This window comes from Leptodactylus fuscus, chromosome 2 (genome assembly GCF_031893055.1).
Source record: "Leptodactylus fuscus isolate aLepFus1 chromosome 2, aLepFus1.hap2, whole genome shotgun sequence".
Classification (NCBI taxonomy): domain Eukaryota; kingdom Metazoa; phylum Chordata; class Amphibia; order Anura; family Leptodactylidae; genus Leptodactylus; species Leptodactylus fuscus.
Window position 1 is genome coordinate 12,498,090 of NC_134266.1, and position 21,142 is coordinate 12,519,231.

The following is a 21,142-nucleotide window of genomic DNA, read 5'->3' on the forward strand; positions in this document are numbered from 1 at the left end:
TGCTCCATTGACTAGACAAAGAGAGGGCTGTATATGGAAGGTATAGGACACATCTGGGCCTGCTATCATGTCAGCAGTGCTCCTAATATTACAGGAATGCTGATGCCTTCACCTAATTAAAATGCAAGACATTCCTGTAATAAACTATAAAAAGGAGATTAAAAATCAGACTCATGAATCGCAGGCCGTCGCTGACTGAGTGAGCGCTGGAAACAAAACATTGCAAGCAGTCAGTAGTTAATCAATAGTGGGCCCGGCTGTCACATCTCATTGTAATTAAAATATGCATTCCTGCCTGACAGCACCTCCGTCTTATCCCGCCGCTCCCTCATCCCAGGTATTCTTATGCCTTTGTAAGCCTTTAGGATCTGACAGGCCTTAAATATCACCAAGGTGGGCTGTAACCCCCATCAATGTCTGAAGGATCAAGTCCTAGTCCCCATATAGATGAGGCCACCTATTAGAGGCCACCGCTACACTGCAACCTACTAGATGTAATACAGATGCATTTAGAGCTGTGTTTGTTATTTGGCCTCCATATGGGCATGTGAAGCCATTCAGCTCTGCTACATCTGTGTTCACATTAAGTAATCATTTCTAACGTGACGTGGCGCAGTCTGGAGGGATTTATACCGCAGTGCAATTAGCATGATATATCATTGCGCCTGTATGTTGCCCATTATAGCTCTGCTGCTTTATGGTGGGGCCGGGGAGCCTTTGGGGGAATCTCTCTGTTACTGATTAACCCTCATTAACACTCAATGTTCTATGGAAGCAATTGGCAGGGGCAACACTATTCTCTGGTCCTATAGATGGTATGGGAAACGCTTAAACATATCTATCTATCTATCTATCTATCTATCTATCTATCTATCTATCTATCACATATCTATATCTCTGATCTATCTATCTATCTATCTATCTATCTATCTATCTATCTATCTATCTATCTAAATCCTATCTATCTATCTATTTATCTATCTATCTCCTATCTATCTATCTATCTATCTATCTATCTATCTATCTATCTATCTATCTATCTATCTATCTATCTCCTATCTATCTATATATCTGATCTATCTATCTATCTATCTATCTATCTATCTATCTATCTATCTATCTATCTATCTATCTATCACATATCTATATATCTGATCTATCTATCTATCTATCTATCTATCTAAATCCTATCTATCTATCTCTCTATCTATCTATCTCCTATCTATTTCTCTATCTATCTATCTATCTATCTATCTATCTCCTATCTATTTATCTATCTATCTATCTATCTATCTATCTCCTATCTATCTATCTATCTATCTATCTATCTCCTATCTATCTATCTATCTATCTATCTATCTATCTATTTATATATCTATCTCCTATCTATCTATCTATCTATCTATCTATCTATCTCCTATCTATCTATCTCTCTCTCTATCTATCTATCTATCTATCTATCTATCTCATATCTATATATCTGATCTATCTATCTATCTATCTATCTATCTATCTATCTATCTATCTATCTCATATCTATATATCTGATCTATCTATCTATCTATCTATCTATCTATCTATCTATCTAAATCCTATCTATCTATCTATCTATCTATCTATCTATCTATCTATCTCCTATCTATCTATCTATCTATCTATCTATCTATCTATCTCCTATCTATCTATCTATCTATCTATCTATCTATCTATTTATCTCCTATCTATCTATCTATCTATCTATCTATCTATCTATCTATCTATCTATCTATCTAGCCAATGTAGAGCCTATAGATTTCTATATGAATAGCCTTGTGTTACAATGTATACAGCATTCACATTTTTTCTGCAGAAATTTCCATGTATGCATACAGTTCCCATTAAAGGGTTATTTCAGGGACAGATTTATTGAACATGTCACAGGGTTGTGATTCCTCCTGATATCTGCAGCAAACAGGTTAAGCTGCTGATTTTACAGGAAAGGTGAGTTCATCCTTCAATGTACAGACAATAAATTATGATTGGTGTTTTTATTGGCTTCAATGGGAAGTTATCTGTGCACTGAATTAGCATTTTTTTTTTTTTTTTTTAAGTTGCACCCCATTCCTTCTTAATATAAGTCCAGTCACTTACTGGACACATTGGACTATCCCTTTAAGAAGAGCACGTTATACCATATGCCAACAAATACAATTTTCTCCTATTGCAGTCAACACAGCAGTCCTACATGTGTCTTAAAGGGAAGCTATCACATTGAACATGGTGGCATGTTATAGAGCAGGAGGAGCTGAGCAGCGTGGTATATGGTATTATAGGAAAGAATTCAGTATAACTTGTCATTCAGTGAAATCCCAGCTGCTTCTACTATTAGGAGTCCAGTGGGTGGTCCTACAGCCTGCCTGTATGGCTTGTCAATCACTGTGTAGGACCGCCCACTGGACACCTAAGCATTGAAAAAGAAGAGACTTGAATGAATTGAATATTGAGGTTATGCTGAAGCTTTCCCCATAACACTACAGTATATATACAGTATATATTATATAGTGTATGAGTTTTCTCAGCTCCTCCTGCTCTATAACATGCCTGCAGATAAAACTGCCTATCCAATGTGCCATATACAGATCAAGATATAAGTTGGAAGACTCGCTCATCTCAGCAATTTTTTTTTTGTGAAACTTTGTATCAAACCATACAAATATCTCCTTTAACCAATGAACTGACTTCTGGCCCACTAGTGGCAAGACTGAAAATTGCAGCGTTCCCGTATAATCCCACCTAGTACCGCTCGTCCCCGCTACTCCTCTAACCAGATAGGTCACTTATAATGGTCGACGTTGGAACCCGTAATATCGGCTGCCATATTTACTGTCAATGTATAAGAGGTCGCTTTATTTCTTCATTATATCAAATAGATATACCTGCGTTGTGCCAGCTCCCCTTCTTTGTGCCAAGTGCAACTTTGTGGTGCATGGTTGTATCTGGGGAATCTAAGTAAAGGATGTAGAAAAAGAGGATATTCGCCCATTTTTTGGATAAAACTTGTAATATTTTCTATGTTGCAGTGTCAATGACGTGTAAAATGTATCTATAGCACAGAATTGGTGAAATAATGGTTTTAAGCTTTGTAGGCTAATTTTTTTTTTGGAAGGAAAGAATTCCCTGCGCGCTGAGCTGCAGTCATTGTATTAGCAGGCTGGATGACATATATATAGATAGATATATATATACGTCTCTCAGAAATAAATATAATCCTTTGGCTATGGACTTGCCTGGAGCATGGAGGGCGACCGCTTGTATTATGGTCAGGCTTAGAGCATTGGGAACTGGTGGGCTCTGCTAATGATGAATTGTCCCGAGGGGGGGGGGGGGTAGATGGGCCGGTCCATTCATGGGAATGTACAGCAATAATTGCTAGCCAGATCCTAATTAACAATGATAGTTAGCAATTCCGCTGCCGGAACGTAATTATATTTAATTCTGAGAGCTAATGATTTCAATGACATGGTGGTGCAGAGGTAACACAGACTAATGGACAGTACCTGCAGGGGTAAAGGTGAAGGACTGAACTGCAAAACAAGAAGGTAAAGACAATTTGAGTTATAAACCCGACTCAAGTCAAATATCAAGACAGTCAAGTGATGGGAGCGACACTTCTCGGCATGGGAAACATGACTTTGTTTGAAGCAATAGCCACTCAGCAGCCAATGGAGAGCTACGTTATATCAGGTGATACATTGCAAGTAACTAGTGGCAGTGATGACAATGTGAGCTCGGTGCGTCCCATAGGCAGACGTATCCAACCTGGGCGAAATGTGTTAGGATGTAGCAGAGCTGAGTTTGTCAGATGTGGCAGAATTGAGGTGGCTTTTATTAATTTTTTCGTGACTCTATAGACAAACTTTGCAATAGACTTCACTAAAGTAAAGTGTTTTTAACTATTACGGGATTTCAGTCCGTATCCATACAAAAGCAGATCAGTTGACAAAGAAGTCTATGGAGAGGGGAGGAAGAGAAGGGGAAAAAGATTTGAGAATAAAAAGGCTAGAAAGTCATTTCTAATATCCCTGTTGTGTTGTGAAAGGAAACTGTCTCTCTATAGTCTCTCTGCTTCCTCTTCCCTTCTCCATAGACTTCTATTGTACAGATATAAATATGTACAAATATGGGAGGACCCTGGAACTTTTCTTTAATAAAGTATATTATAAAGTTTGTTATCTACCCGATGTATGGAATACAAATTTAGTTAGGCTATAAAGGAATCGTCATGTTATAGAGCAGGAGGAGGTGAGCAGATTCCTATTGAATCTTTCCCTATAAAACTATATATCAATCTGCTCGTTTCCTCTTGCTCTATTATATGCTTCACACAATGTCCCATAAGACAGGTCCCCTTTAATAATTGTTTCCCACATTGCAATTTTAAGATTGAAAGGGCAAGTTCAATTCTGCCACATCTGTGCACCCCTAAGGTAACCCAACACAGTCTATGACATTGCAGCGTCAATCATATAGCAGCTATGACGTGGAGTATATAGGGTATATATCAGACTGGACTGTATAATCTACAGTGCACATAGCTAAGACCCCAAGTAGTGTCATATACAGTATATATGTATCTATAAGGGTGAGTCCACACATAGGGGTCCTATGGAGGTACAATGCAATAATACTTGGAGTTAGAAAATCTCGGCAATCAAATAAAACCTATAATGACAGACTTTGATTCATTGCATTTTAGACCCGAATATGTTGTAGAGAAAGCTGGAATATTCCATCCAATTCTTTCTAGAATTGTTTGTATCGGACAATGATTCTGAAGTTATGCCATAGACATGCGACTACCTGCCCCCTATAGGTTGATTGTAGACCTGCAGGTCAATGAATTGGGAACCCGTCCCATGTACAATGTAGATGGATGTAGATGTACAATGGAGCTCTAACTGATATACAGTGTTAGTATAACGTGTCGATTTTTCATTTATATCCGTGCCCTTTCTGGATTGAGGAGTCCAGTGGGCGGTCCTACTCAGTGCCTTACACTATCTCCTATCTATCTATCTATCTATCTATCTATCTATCTATCTATCTATCTATCTATCTATCTATCTCCTATCTATCTATCTATCTATCTATCTATCTATCTATCTATCTCATATCTATCTATCTATCTATCTATCTTCTATCTATCTATCTATCTATCTATCTATCTATTATCGATCTATCTATCTATCTATCTATCTATCTATCTATCTATCTCCTATCTATCTATCTATCTATCTATCTATCTATCTCATATCTATCTATCTATCTATCTATCATCTATCTATCTATCTATCTATCTATCTATCATCTATCTATCTATCTATCTATCTATCTATCTATCTATCATCTATCTATCTATCTATCTATCTATCTATCTATCTATCTATCCATCATTTGAGGGTATACATATAAGGAGTGGGACCGCTCTCAGAACATCAAGACATAAGGCGTCTCCAGTCTTATCCATGACCCATGTCTGGTATTCGTTTTTAGTAAATATTGCAATACAAGTCACAGCCTGTGCCCTAGAGTGGCACTGTGGAGCTGTCTATAGAAGAAATCCCAAATCCTGGACAACCTGATGGAGAAGACCCTACCGCCCACTATACTGCCACGTACAAGCGCTACACCATACATACTATAGCATATTAGCCTAATATATCCATTTCCAGGGAGTCTATTAATGTCACTGAATAATTTCACCTTCATCTATATTCACGATATATTTAAAGGAACATCACATAATGAAAGCCGGTGTCTGTCTAAAGGATCCTAACAAAACGGCTGCGATGAGAACTTGAAAGAAATGGAAGCGATCTTGTCATAGCTCATATTTCTTCTACTCCCCTAATTCTCCATTCCAGGAACAAATTGTAAGCAGATCCCGGGCCCTCCGTCTCCTGCTCACTTATATCTCCCCTGCCTTTGTTTCCCTGAATCTCCATAATTCCAGCCATTAATATTCACCATCAGGAGAGTTCAAACATCTGACACCATCATATCTCAAGAGAAGCCGTGGCGCGGTATAGCGCCGCGCTGGATCACGCTTTGAAGTACTATTGGTTTGATCTAACATCTTATCCATTTGATCTTCTGCTCTGCAAAGATCTATCAAATTCCCCGGTCCTGAAGAAGCAAGAGTTTCTGATGTACCGGGAAATATTACATCCCGTACGCCCACAACAGCCAGGGACTGCTGGAATTATCTGGGTCACTGTATTCATTGGAGATGTGGAGGTGGAGCAGTAATGAGAGGACTTGACCTACTAGGAGATGTCTACACACAACAAGCACCTTATCTACAGTATCCATCCATGTACTAGATCCTTCTACTATTGTACGGATGACTACAAGTGTCTGACTGTCTTATGTCTATTATCTATCCATCTACTAAGGAATGACCACAAACAGAACAAGTATCTAATCTATCTGTCTATATACTGTATCTCTCTCCCTCTCATGTCTATTACCCAACTATCCATATAATCTACTAGGGAATGACTATACACATGAACACAGGTGAAAGTTCCATGTATATGATATCTATCTATCTATCTATCTATCTATCTATCTATCTCCTATCTGTCTAGCTATCTATCTATCTATCTCCTATCTATCTATCTATCTATCTATCTATCTATCTATCTATCTATCTATCTATCTCTGACCTACTATCTACCCATCTAGTCACTAAGGAATGACTATACACAGATGAAACATTCATGTGTCCAATATCTATCTTTTTATCTATCTATCATCTATCTATCTATCTATCTATCATCTATCTATCTATCTATCTATCTATCTATCTATCTATCATCTATCTATCTATCTATCTATCTATCTATCTATCTATCTCCTATCTATCTATCTATCTATCTATCTATCTATCTATCTCCTATCTATCTATCTATCTATCTATCTATCTATCTATCTCTGACCTACTATCTACCCATCTAGTCACTAAGGAATGACTATACACAGATGAAACATTCATGTGTCCAATATCTATCTTTTTATCTATCTATCATCTATCTATCTATCTATCTATCTATCTATCTATCATCTATCTATCTATCTATCTATCTATCTATCTATCTATCTATCATCTATCTATCTATCTATCTATCTATCTCCTATCTATCTATCTATCTATCTATCTATCTATCTCCTATCTATCTATCTATCTATCTATCTATCTATCTATCTATCTCTCTCTCTATCTTCTATCTATCTATCTATCTATCTATCTATCTATCTATCTATCTATCTCCTATCTATCTACCTATCATCTATCTCCTATCTATCTATCTATCTATCTATCTATCTATCTATCTATCTATCTATCTCCTATCTATCATGTGACTACTATGGTATTTCCCTATATATTCCTCACATCTAGGAAGTCCTTTGTGCTATAATGATAAATATACAGTAGACTCCATGTATAAGGTTCTCCCCCAGGATATAGTAATCCATAGAGACTAGAAGTAGAATACAGCATAGACAATATAAGATTTCCGGTGTCTCTGCAGTAAGAGGGAGGTATATGGCAAAATGTGATATATTTTTTTTCTTTTTTGTAAGAAAATCATTTCCTTTCTCTACAACATATCAATGATATTAAATGCAACAATCAAATCTCTAAGTTCTATTTCTGTGACACTGATCCGCGGGGGCTGTATGGACTCTGTTGGGTACCCGCAATCCGCCAAGCACATGAGAATCCTTTTCATGGCCATTGGTGATCTTTGTGTTGTCACCCTGTTCCAGGATTTTGGATATCTTACCGGCGTAGTTGCTGAGACCCTTTCTCTTCTTTCTGCGCCAGTACAGCCATATGCTGAATCCCATGAGAATTACCCAGCATGCACCACCAATTCCTGCAATGAAGGCTGGCTGTTTTACAACATCTGTGATCTGCTCGGTGATGCTGTTGTTGTTCTCTGTGATTACAACTTCATTGCGATTTCCTGCGGAAAAATAAACAAAAAAAAGCAACATTTGTATCAATATTATGCAGAGGATACAGGAGATAATAGTATCCATAGGACATTCTAGTAAAGTATCTGTAGTATGGAGAGCGTGGGCCGTCCAATTAATAGATCTCAGCTTAAGCAGGGGCGGGGCTTCCAGGATAACGGCTGTAGTAGCAGCTCATGTCCCGATATAACTTACTCTATGACTATTGTGTGTCTATGATTTCACGCCAATCCTGCAAATTTCCCAATCTCCTAAGGTTTATATAACAAATGACAAGTAGTTATCTGATATCCCATGCGCTGGTAGTATAACCCTGGCTAATCTATAGACTGTAAGAAGCCACAGGTATGTTTGCACTGGAAGGTCTGGATAGCAGGTGTTACTTTAACAATACTGTCAGCTCTTCTAATTAGATGGAAGACGCGGCATGAGGGTGACCTGCGTCCCTCCATTGTTCCTGCAGACAGAGATGTAATGATATACAATGTCTTCCTCCTACCAGAGACTAATGAAGAATAAAACTAATTTGCTGAAGCAAAAATTAATTAGTCACATCTAAATCAACGGCAATTAATACCGTGAAAGTTTGCAAGTCTGAGTCAACCAACCCCTCTGCAATTCATACCATGATACCGCCGAGCTAAGTGCTATGTATCAGCAAGTACAATTTTAACTACACAAGTGTCATTTAGTCTAATTTAATGTGTTAGATACAACTATGGACTCGTAAGATGTTAGTGGGGCAAGCAAGAGAGAAGTAATATCTGCACGGGCCATTACACCGACTATAGAGCTCAGGTAAGAGACCGCATATGGAGAGCAAATGTAGCAGAGCCGAGTTTGTCCTTGGTAGGACGAGTCCAAAGGACTAGATGTTAAAGGGGAGTTCAAGGATTACATTACTGATGACCCATCAATATTAGATTGGTGGGGAGGGGGTCTGACACTTGGCCATGTGACATTGTATTCACTGGTCATTTGGCTCATTATGACTAAGTTTCCAGGAGGAATAACAGAGGAACGACACAGTTGCTCCAGCATTGATATCTAATAGGGATTGCAAGTGTGTAATAAAACAGACATGTTAGAAGTAGCGGCTATTCACATGGACAATACTTTGCCATTCGTGGCTCCAATGTATTATGAGGTGTGACCCCAAATTAGCTAATATAGAAACCCATAGTCCAAACCCTTGTGGCTATAACACCAGCATGTCTTATACAGCGCCATCTGCTGGGAGGCCTGGATACTGCAGCATATTGCCGTTCATTGAACATTGCAACCACTGTCCTTGACAGCTCTACTCAATGTCAGGAAGTTGTCACCAACAAGAAGCAGATACGAGTCTAAGGCAGCACACTGTGTGCAGTAAATATACTGTAACCTAATGTAACAATGTCAACTATTGTCCAAAATATACCGCACATGTAAATGTAATCTACACGGAATAAAACACAACAGAAACCAAAAAAAAAAGTTTTTTTGCAAAATTAATAGTTCAGGTGAAGAAACAAAACTTTGTAACATGATCAAAGAAAACTCTATCGCCTCTTGTCAGCTCCTCTCCTGCCTGCTAAACTGCTCAATTCGCTGCTCAATTCACTGCTCAGTCCCATCTTCACCGAAGACAGACTCATTGTTCATAGAAGTCTATGGAGAGGGGAAGGGTGGAGAAAGAGGAGTAAGTGAGCAGCAAAGGGACACATATGTCCAGGTATAGTTCATAGAAGTCTATGGAGAGGGGAAGGGTGGAGAAAGATGAGTAAGTGAGCCGCAAAGGTACACAGATGTCCTGGCATAATTCATAGAAGTCTATGGGGAGAGGAAGGGTGGAGAAAGAGGAGTAAGTAAGCTGCAAAGGGACACAGATGTCCTGGCATAGTTCATAGAAGTCTATGGAGCGGGGAAAGGTGGAGAAAGAGGAGTAAGTGAGAGGCAAAGACACATATATGTCCTGGCATAGTTCATAGAAGTCTATGGAGAGGGGAAGGGTGGAGAAAGAGGAGTGAGAGGCAAAGAGACACAGATGTCCTTGCATAGTTCATAGAAGTCTATGGAGTGGGGAAGGGTGGAGAAAGAGGAGTGAGAGGCAAAGAGACACAGATGTCCTTGCATAGTTCATAGAAGTCTATGGAGTGGGGAAGGGTGGAGAAAGAGGAGTGAGAGGCAAAGAGACACAGATGTCCTTGCATAGTTCATAGAAGTCTATGGAGTGGGGAAGGGTGGAGAAAGAGGAGTGAGAGGCAAAGAGACACAGATGTCCTTGCATAGTTCATAGAAGTCTATGGAGTGGGGAAGGGTGGAGAAAGAGGAGTAAGTGAGAGGCAGAGACACATAGATGTCCTGGCACAGATACAATAAGATAACTCTCACCAGAGCTTTAGTAACATCTATACTGCACAGTCTTGATATAATCTGCTGAAAAACTGCTAGAAATCTTATATACAATAACTAGAAATCTAATAAACACTTGCTATATTGTGTCTGTGCTTTTTTATCTCTCCCTGAGCTCCTCCTCCTTCCCCTCCCCTCTCCATAGACTTTTATGTAACTCGATCTGTCCATAAGAGACAGACCTCACAGTGAATTGAGCAGGTTCGCAGGCAGGAGAGGAGCTGAGAACACAAGACGGAAGCATTTCCCTTTAATTAACTATATTACAAAGTTTCTTCTATTCACTTGAACTATTCATTTCCAAAAGTAAATTAAAAAACAACTAAAAATTCCACAACGCCGGCAACTAAATGCGGCGTTATCCTCCAGATGATGTGATATCTACTTCTATATTCCCCGCCGTGTCTGCATTTCTTATTCAATACTCTCATTATCTATTTTATCTAAGAAGAATAGATATATTTTATTGGCAATATAAATGAACTGCTGATCCTGAACCGCTAACGATTTTCCGGGCGCTGTTTGTATACGGAGATCAATATTTGTTATACCACAATATATAAAAGACAAAGGGGGTTAATAAGGATTCCAATTACATTTTTACAAAGCAAACAGTAAAAGCCTCTCATCAGTCAATGTGACCCATAGGTGCTATTTCATCCAGCCCGCAACTCCGGTGAGTTAATGAAGAAAAAATCCAAAAGGAATATATACGATATAAGATGGGCGTAATTGCTTTCAATGCTCGGAGTATTAATGACATAAAGGAAGGTGTCATAAAATGATTGTTGAGGCTGGGACACCGAGATCATTAAGGAAACAATTAGCTGCCATCTTGAGCATAATTATCTGGAAAAGATGGCTCCTTTGGGTCGGCGTTCTTTTTACGTCCAATAGACTTGTTCTTTTATCCTGTGTTTACTGCCGAATCCCTTTAACTCTGTTTGGCAGGGCGCACGGTGCAATGTGTAACGGAAGGGCAAGAACGCACAGTATAGTATGTGTATTATAACACAGCATATGTTACTATTATGTACATATAGTAGAGGCAGACACTATGTATCACAATGGATGAGGTTATTAGTGTTTCTTATGTATTATTTGTATGCCATTCTGAGGTCATGTATGTATACGTATATATTGGAGTCAATGATTATAGATCAGGTCCTATATTGGAAAAGAGCTGGACAGAATCCCCCATAGGAATGAGCAAAGCACAGAAGGAACTCAGTGACTGGGATCCGAGAGCCCCTTGGACTACACACCGCCTAAGGCCGTCTACACGCAACCATAGTTTGTTGCGATACATTAGCCACATTTATGGGTCTATAATTGTGGATACTATATGGACCCATTTCTATAGCCCCATATACCCCAGCCCTGCAGATAGATAGGTTAGTGTCACCAGTACCAGCATATCACCCCAGTCCTGCAGATAGATAGGTTACAGTCACCAGAACCAGCATATCACCCCAGTCCTGCAGATAGACAGGTTACTGTCACCAGAACCAGCATATCACCCCAGCCCTGCAGATAGATAGGTTACTGTCACCAGAAGCAGCCTATCACCCCAGCCCTGCAGATAGATAGGTTACTGTCACCAGAACCAGCATATCACCCCAGCCCTGCAGATAGATAGGTTACTGTCACCAGACCCAGCATATCACCCCAGCCCTGCAAATAGGTTAGTGTCACCAGAACCAGCATATCACCCCAGCCCTGCAGATAGATAGGTTATACTGTCACCAGAACCAGTATATCACCCCAGCCCTGCAGATAGATAGGTTAGTGTCACCAGAACAGCATATCCCCCCAGCCCTGCAGATAGATAGGTTAGTGTCACCAGAACCAGCATATCACCCCAGTCCTGCAGATAGATAGGTTAGTGTCACCAGAACCAGCATATCACCCCAGCCCTGCAGATAGATAGGTTACTGTCACCAGAACCAGCATAACACCCCAGCCCTGCAGATAGATAGGTTACTGTCACCAGATCCAGAATATCACCCCAGCCCTGCAGATAGATAGGTTACTGTCACCAGACCCAGCATATCACCCCAGCCCTGCAGATAGATAGGTTACTGTCACCAGAACCAGCATATCACCCCAGCCCTGCAGATAGATAGGTTATGGTCACCAGAGCCAGCATATCACCCCAGCCCTGCAGATAGATAGGTTAGTGTCACCAGAACCAGCATATCACCCCAGCCCTGCAGATAGATAGGTTAGTGTCACCAGAACCAGCATATCACCCCAGCCCTGCAGATAGATAGGTTACTGTCACCAGACCCAGCATATCACCCCAGCCCTACAGATAGATAGGTTACTGTCACCAGAACCAGCATATCACCCCAGCCCTGCAGATAGATAGGTTACTGTCACCAGACCCAGCATATCACTCCAGCCCTGCAGATAGATAGGTTAGTGTCACCAGAACCAGCATATCACCCCAGCCCTGCAGATAGATAGGTTAGTGTCACCAGAACCAGCATATCACCCCAGTCCTGCAGATAGATAGGTTACTGTCACCAGAACCAGCATATCACCCCAGCCCTGCAGATAGATAGGTTACTGTCACCAGAACCAGCATATCACCCCAGTCCTGCAGATAGATAGGTTAGTGTCACCAGAACCAGCATATCACCCCAGCCCTGCAGATAGATAGGTTAGTGTCACCAGAATCAGCATATCACCCCAGCCCTGCAGATAGATAGGTTATACTGTCACCAGAACCAGTATATCACCCCAGCCCTGCAGATAGATAGGTTAGTGTCACCAGAACCAGCATATCACCCCAGCCCTGCAGATAGATAGGTTATACTGTCACCAGAACCAGTATATCACCCAAGCCCTGCAGATAGATAGGTTAGTGTCACCAGAACCAGCATATCACCCCAGCCCTACAGATAGATAGGTTACTGTCACCAGACCCAGCATATCACCCCAGCCCTGCAGATAGATAGGTTACTGTCACCAGAACCAGCATAACACCCCAGCCCTGCAGATAGATAGGTTACTGTCACCAGATCCAGCATATCACCCCAGCCCTGCAGATAGATAGGTTACTGTCACCAGACCCAGCATATCACCCCAGCCCTGCAGATAGATAGGTTACTGTCACCAGAACCAGCACATCACCCCAGCCCTGCAGATAGATAGGTTAGTGTCACCAGAACCAGCATATCACCCCAGCCCTGCAGATAGATAGGTTAGTGTCACCAGAACCAGCATATCACCCCAGCCCTGCAGATAGATAGGTTACTGTCACCAGACCCAGCATATCACTCCAGCCCTGCAGATAGATAGGTTAGTGTCACCAGAACCAGCATATCACCCCAGCCCTGCAGATAGATAGGTTAGTGTCACCAGAACCAGCATATCACCCCAGTCCTGCAGATAGATAGGTTACTGTCACCAGAACCAGCATATCACCCCAGCCCTGCAGATAGATAGGTTAATGTCACCAGAACCAGCATATCACCCCAGCCCTGCAGATAGATAGGTTACTGTCACCAGAACCAGCATATCACCCCAGTCCTGCAGATAGATAGGTTAGTGTCACCAGAACCAGCATATCACCCCAGCCCTGCAGATAGATAGGTTAGTGTCACCAGAACCAGCATATCACCCCAGCCCTGCAGATAGATAGGTTATACTGTCACCAGAACCAGTATATCACCCCAGCCCTGCAGATAGATAGGTTAGTGTCACCAGAACCAGCATATCACCCCAGCCCTGCAGATAGATAGGTTATACTGTCACCAGAACCAGTATATCACCCCAGCCCTGCAGATAGATAGGTTAGTGTCACCAGAACCAGCATATCACCCCAGCCCTGCAGATAGATAGGTTAGTGTCACCAGAACCAGCATATCACCCCAGCCCTGCAGATAGATAGGTTACTGTCATCAGAACCAGCATATCACCCCAGCCCTGCAGATAGATAGGTTACTGTCACCAGAACCAGCATATCACCCCAGCCCTGCAGATAGATAGGTTACTGTCACCAGAACCAGCATATCACCCTGCCCTGCAGATAGATAGGTTAGTGTCACCAGACCCAGCATATCACCCCAGCCCTGCAGATAGATAGGTTAGTGTCACCAGAACCAGAATATCACCCCAGCCCTGCAGATAGATAGGTTACTGTCACCAGAACCAGTATCTCACCCCAGCCCAGCAGATAGATAGGTTACTGTCACCAGAATCAGCATGTCACCCCAGCCCTGCAGATAGATAGGTTACTGTCACCAGACCCAGCATATCACCCCAGCCTGCAGATAGATAGGTTACTGTCACCAGAACCAGTATATCACCCCAGCCCAGCAGATAGATAGGTTACTGTCACCAGAATCAGCATATCACCCCAGCCCTGCAGATAGATAGGTTACTGTCACCAGACCCAGCATATCACCCCAGCCCTGCAGATAGATAGGTTAGTGTCACCAGAACCAGCATATCACCCCAGCCCTGCAGATAGATAGGTTACTGTCACCAGAACCAGTATATCACCCCAGCCCAGCAGATAGATAGGTTACTGTCACCAGAATCAGTATATCACCCCAGCCCTGCAGATAGATAGGTTACTGTCACCAGAACCAGTATATCACCCCAGCCCAGCAGATAGATAGGTTACTGTCACCAGAACCAGCATATCACCCCAGCCCTGCAGATAGATAGGTTACTGTCACCAGAAGCAGCCTATCACCCCAGCCCTGCAGATAGATAGGTTACTGTCACCAGAACCAGCATATCACCCCAGCCCTGCAGATAGATAGGTTACTGTCACCAGACCCAGCATATCACCCCAGCCCTGCAGATAGGTTAGTGTCACCAGAACCAGCATATCACCCCAGCCCTGCAGATAGATAGGTTATACTGTCACCAGAACCAGTATATCACCCCAGCCCTGCAGATAGATAGGTTAGTGTCACCAGAACAGCATATCCCCCCAGCCCTGCAGATAGATAGGTTAGTGTCACCAGAACCAGCATATCACCCCAGTCCTGCAGATAGATAGGTTAGTGTCACCAGAACCAGCATATCACCCCAGCCCTGCAGATAGATAGGTTACTGTCACCAGAACCAGCATAACACCCCAGCCCTGCAGATAGATAGGTTACTGTCACCAGATCCAGAATATCACCCCAGCCCTGCAGATAGATAGGTTACTGTCACCAGACCCAGCATATCACCCCAGCCCTGCAGATAGATAGGTTACTGTCACCAGAACCAGCATATCACCCCAGCCCTGCAGATAGATAGGTTATGGTCACCAGAGCCAGCATATCACCCCAGCCCTGCAGATAGATAGGTTAGTGTCACCAGAACCAGCATATCACCCCAGCCCTGCAGATAGATAGGTTAGTGTCACCAGAACCAGCATATCACCCCAGCCCTGCAGATAGATAGGTTACTGTCACCAGACCCAGCATATCACTCCAGCCCTGCAGATAGATAGGTTAGTGTCACCAGAACCAGCATATCACCCCAGCCCTGCAGATAGATAGGTTAGTGTCACCAGAACCAGCATATCACCCCAGTCCTGCAGATAGATAGGTTACTGTCACCAGAACCAGCATATCACCCCAGCCCTGCAGATAGATAGGTTACTGTCACCAGAACCAGCATATCACCCCAGTCCTGCAGATAGATAGGTTAGTGTCACCAGAACCAGCATATCACCCCAGCCCTGCAGATAGATAGGTTAGTGTCACCAGAATCAGCATATCACCCCAGCCCTGCAGATAGATAGGTTATACTGTCACCAGAACCAGTATATCACCCCAGCCCTGCAGATAGATAGGTTAGTGTCACCAGAACCAGCATATCACCCCAGCCCTGCAGATAGATAGGTTATACTGTCACCAGAACCAGTATATCACCCAAGCCCTGCAGATAGATAGGTTAGTGTCACCAGAACCAGCATATCACCCCAGCCCTACAGATAGATAGGTTACTGTCACCAGACCCAGCATATCACCCCAGCCCTGCAGATAGATAGGTTACTGTCACCAGAACCAGCATAACACCCCAGCCCTGCAGATAGATAGGTTACTGTCACCAGATCCAGCATATCACCCCAGCCCTGCAGATAGATAGGTTACTGTCACCAGACCCAGCATATCACCCCAGCCCTGCAGATAGATAGGTTACTGTCACCAGAACCAGCACATCACCCCAGCCCTGCAGATAGATAGGTTAGTGTCACCAGAACCAGCATATCACCCCAGCCCTGCAGATAGATAGGTTAGTGTTACCAGAACCAGCATATCACCCCAGCCCTGCAGATAGATAGGTTACTGTCACCAGACCCAGCATATCACTCCAGCCCTGCAGATAGATAGGTTAGTGTCACCAGAACCAGCATATCACCCCAGCCCTGCAGATAGATAGGTTAGTGTCACCAGAACCAGCATATCACCCCAGTCCTGCAGATAGATAGGTTACTGTCACCAGAACCAGCATATCACCCCAGCCCTGCAGATAGATAGGTTAATGTCACCAGAACCAGCATATCACCCCAGCCCTGCAGATAGATAGGTTACTGTCACCAGAACCAGCATATCACCCCAGTCCTGCAGATAGATAGGTTAGTGTCACCAGAACCAGCATATCACCCCAGCCCTGCAGATAGATAGGTTAGTGTCACCAGAACCAGCATATCACCCCAGCCCTGCAGATAGATAGGTTATACTGTCACCAGAACCAGTATATCACCCCAGCCCTGCAGATAGATAGGTTAGTGTCACCAGAACCAGCATATCACCCCAGCCCTGCAGATAGATAGGTTATACTGTCACCAGAACCAGTATATCACCCCAGCCCTGCAGATAGATAGGTTAGTGTCACCAGAACCAGCATATCACCCCAGCCCTGCAGATAGATAGGTTAGTGTCACCAGAACCAGCATATCACCCCAGCCCTGCAGATAGATAGGTTACTGTCATCAGAACCAGCATATCACCCCAGCCCTGCAGATAGATAGGTTACTGTCACCAGAACCAGCATATCACCCCAGCCCTGCAGATAGATAGGTTACTGTCACCAGAACCAGCATATCACCCTGCCCTGCAGATAGATAGGTTAGTGTCACCAGACCCAGCATATCACCCCAGCCCTGCAGATAGATAGGTTAGTGTCACCAGAACCAGCATATCACCCCAGCCCTGCAGATAGATAGGTTACTGTCACCAGAACCAGTATCTCACCCCAGCCCAGCAGATAGATAGGTTACTGTCACCAGAATCAGCATGTCACCCCAGCCCTGCAGATAGATAGGTTACTGTCACCAGACCCAGCATATCACCCCAGCCTGCAGATAGATAGGTTACTGTCACCAGAACCAGTATATCACCCCAGCCCAGCAGATAGATAGGTTACTGTCACCAGAATCAGCATATCACCCCAGCCCTGCAGATAGATAGGTTACTGTCACCAGACCCAGCATATCACCCCAGCCCTGCAGATAGATAGGTTAGTGTCACCAGAACCAGCATATCACCCCAGCCCTGCAGATAGATAGGTTACTGTCACCAGAACCAGTATATCACCCCAGCCCAGCAGATAGATAGGTTACTGTCACCAGAATCAGTATATCACCCCAGCCCTGCAGATAGATAGGTTAGTGTCACCAGAACCAGCATATCATCCCAGCCCTGCAGATAGATAGGTTACTGTCACCAGAACCAGCATATCACCCCAGTCCTGCAGATAGATAGGTTAGTGTCACCAGAACCAGCATATCACCCCAGCCCTGCAGATAGATAGGTTAGTGTCACCAGAACCAGCATATCACCCCAGCCCTGCAGATAGATAGGTTATACTGTCACCAGAACCAGTATATCACCCCAGCCCTGCAGATAGATAGGTTAGTGTCACCAGAACCAGCATATCACCCCAGCCCTGCAGATAGATAGGTTATACTGTCACCAGAACCAGTATATCACCCCAGCCCTGCAGATAGATAGGTTATTGTCACCAGAACCAGCATATCACCCCAGCCCTGCAGATAGATAGGTTAGTGTCACCAGAACCAGCATATCACCCCAGCCCTGCAGATAGATAGGTTACTGTCATCAGAACCAGCATATCACCCCAGCCCTGCAGATAGATAGGTTACTGTCACCAGAACCAGCATATCACCCCAGCCCTGCAGATAGATAGGTTACTGTCACCAGAACCAGCATATCACCCTGCCCTGCAGATAGATAGGTTAGTGTCACCAGACCCAGCATATCACCCCAGCCCTGCAGATAGATAGGTTAGTGTCACCAGAACCAGCATATCACCCCAGCCCTGCAGATAGATAGGTTACTGTCACCAGAACCAGTATCTCACCCCAGCCCAGCAGATAGATAGGTTACTGTCACCAGAATCAGCATGTCACCCCAGCCCTGCAGATAGATAGGTTACTGTCACCAGACCCAGCATATCACCCCAGCCTGCAGATAGATAGGTTACTGTCACCAGAACCAGTATATCACCCCAGCCCAGCAGATAGATAGGTTACTGTCACCAGAATCAGCATATCACCCCAGCCCTGCAGATAGATAGGTTACTGTCACCAGACCCAGCATATCACCCCAGCCCTGCAGATAGATAGGTTACTGTCACCAGAACCAGTATATCACCCCAGCCCAGCAGATAGATAGGTTACTGTCACCAGAATCAGTATATCACCCCAGCCCTGCAGATAGATAGGTTAGTGTCACCAGAACCAGCATATCATCCCAGCCCTGCAGATAGATAGGTTACTGTCACCAGACCCAGCATATCACCCCAGCCCTGCAGATAGATAGGTTAGTGTCACCAGAACCAGCATATCACCCCAGTCCTGCAGATAGATAGGTTAGTGTCAGTGTTTTCAGCTTCTGAATCGGTGCCTGAAAGGGGAAACATTATTTGATGCAGAAGTCCAGAAGGGCTGGGCTGATCGGCTGGGTCCTGTTGACACACTCCCTATAAGGGGTATAAGCAAAACCACAGCCTTGTATTTGCTAGGGCGTCTCCTAACATCGAATCAGATATCTTTACACTGGTAAATTTAGAGGAATATTCTCTTAAGCCCTGGATATAATCCATATAATAAATCCCTTTTTTTGGCCGAAGCAAAATGTTACATATGTTCTAGAATGAAGCGCTGCATATTGATTTTAGAAACGAATTAGCCGTCTCCCCCATTACATTGTAGGGTCCACTTATGGACATTATTCCACAGAAAAGACTCATTTCTTCCTCCGTCGCTCGCTTCTAACATGAACTGCAAACTCATTAATACTCCTGTGAATACTGAGCGAATGTAAATGAAACCGCTTTTTATACACAGCAAAAAGGTTACGGCAATCCGGTGCTCTAATAATTGTACTTAGCTGTAATCTGTACCAGGCGACCCAAAGGAGATAATGAACTCCATTTTTTTTTCGAGAACCTAATATAATTATTGAATAACTTGCTGCCTGCGTCTAATATTTCCACATATTGTAGTTAATAATACATAGGATGTGTCTAGGCCTAGGGTAAGGGGCTGACGGATCTGTCTGGAGAAGCATTCAATTCCCCTAGACGCATAAAGGATGGCCATTTCATGGGCTGAACCAATCACTATGGAACGGCGGCTTATCAACTTCTTATGAAATAGCGATATTAATTAGGAATTAGGGTCGACATGCAAAGTGGAACTAACGAACCGGAAAATAAGAGGATGTAACCTATTGGCACGTCGGGAGATAGGCGGCACTTAGCACCTATGGAAATAGAAGAGGACCTATAGAGAGTGGGGAGGATCAGTATCTTCCTTTGATACAAAGAGGTTACGTTAAAAACACTCTGCATCGGTATCCTACAGCGTAACTTAAAGTTCTTGGACCCCGATACAAAATCCAAAAAGGAAGGGGGCCCCCATTTACCATGTACTGGTGTCTTCTTATGGACCCCCTGAGGCTCCAGGGCTCTGTAGAAATTACTATCTCTGCACCTCCTATAGCTACACCCATACCAGAAAAATAGAAGAACAGGGTGCCGAGAGTGTCCATTAGGCTGACACCCGACGTTGCGGAAACGCAGCTTTTTTTGTTGCAGATTTTCCGTGTGTTTTTTTAAGCCAAATCCAAGAATGGCTACAAAAAGAATGTGAAATATACAAGGAGTTCTTATACTTCTACCTTCTGCTCAAGAAGAAAGAGCCACTGCCGTTTCAAAGACCTCGATCCGCAGGGGTCTTGAACCTTTATTGATCTATCCAAATGGTTTCATCGATTTAAAAAAGCCTGTAAAACCCCTTTATAGAGATAAGGTAGGACCTTCATGTTAAGGACCTATCCTTAGGTCCTTAGGATAGGTCCTTACTAACAGATCAATGTGGATTGGACTTCCAGAACCCATACCGATCAGCTGATTGACTCTGCACAGCGCTGTACATTTTGCAGTGGCTGTGCGCGGTACTGCAACTTTCTAGTAAAGGAATGGGACTGAGCTACGATAACAGACAAAGACACTACAGAATCCTTGGTGCTGTACCTTAAAGACCATTTCAACTAGCTGATGGGTGGGTGATATTAAAGCCCTGAAAACCCCTTTAAGAATAATGTAGTGCGCCCTGGGGGTTCAATCATTTTCCCAGAATTTACCTCCTGACTGTGAGGTCCATTGGACAAAAGATGTGAACAGTTTTCATTTCTATGCAGAAAAAAAGTAACAATTGCAATGAAATATCTTAATATTTAAT

General features: G+C 43.2%; 1 protein-coding gene across 17 annotated transcripts in view; it reads right to left on the bottom strand.

The window, feature by feature from the left end:
* Positions 1–21,142, bottom strand: part of ROBO2 (roundabout guidance receptor 2) — an 878,643-nt gene that overhangs the window by 42,750 nt on the left and 814,751 nt on the right. For 9 of the 17 annotated variants that reach the window (XM_075263397.1, XM_075263392.1, XM_075263396.1 and 6 more), the window contains one exon: positions 7,830–8,012. In XM_075263397.1, the coding sequence (XP_075119498.1) occupies positions 7,830–8,012 (183 nt within the window). Of the gene's footprint in view, positions 1–2,915; positions 2,985–3,536; positions 3,564–7,829; positions 8,013–21,142 lie in introns of all 17 variants that reach the window. The other 8 variants (XM_075263390.1, XM_075263383.1, XM_075263381.1 and 5 more) reach the window with 2 other exon arrangements.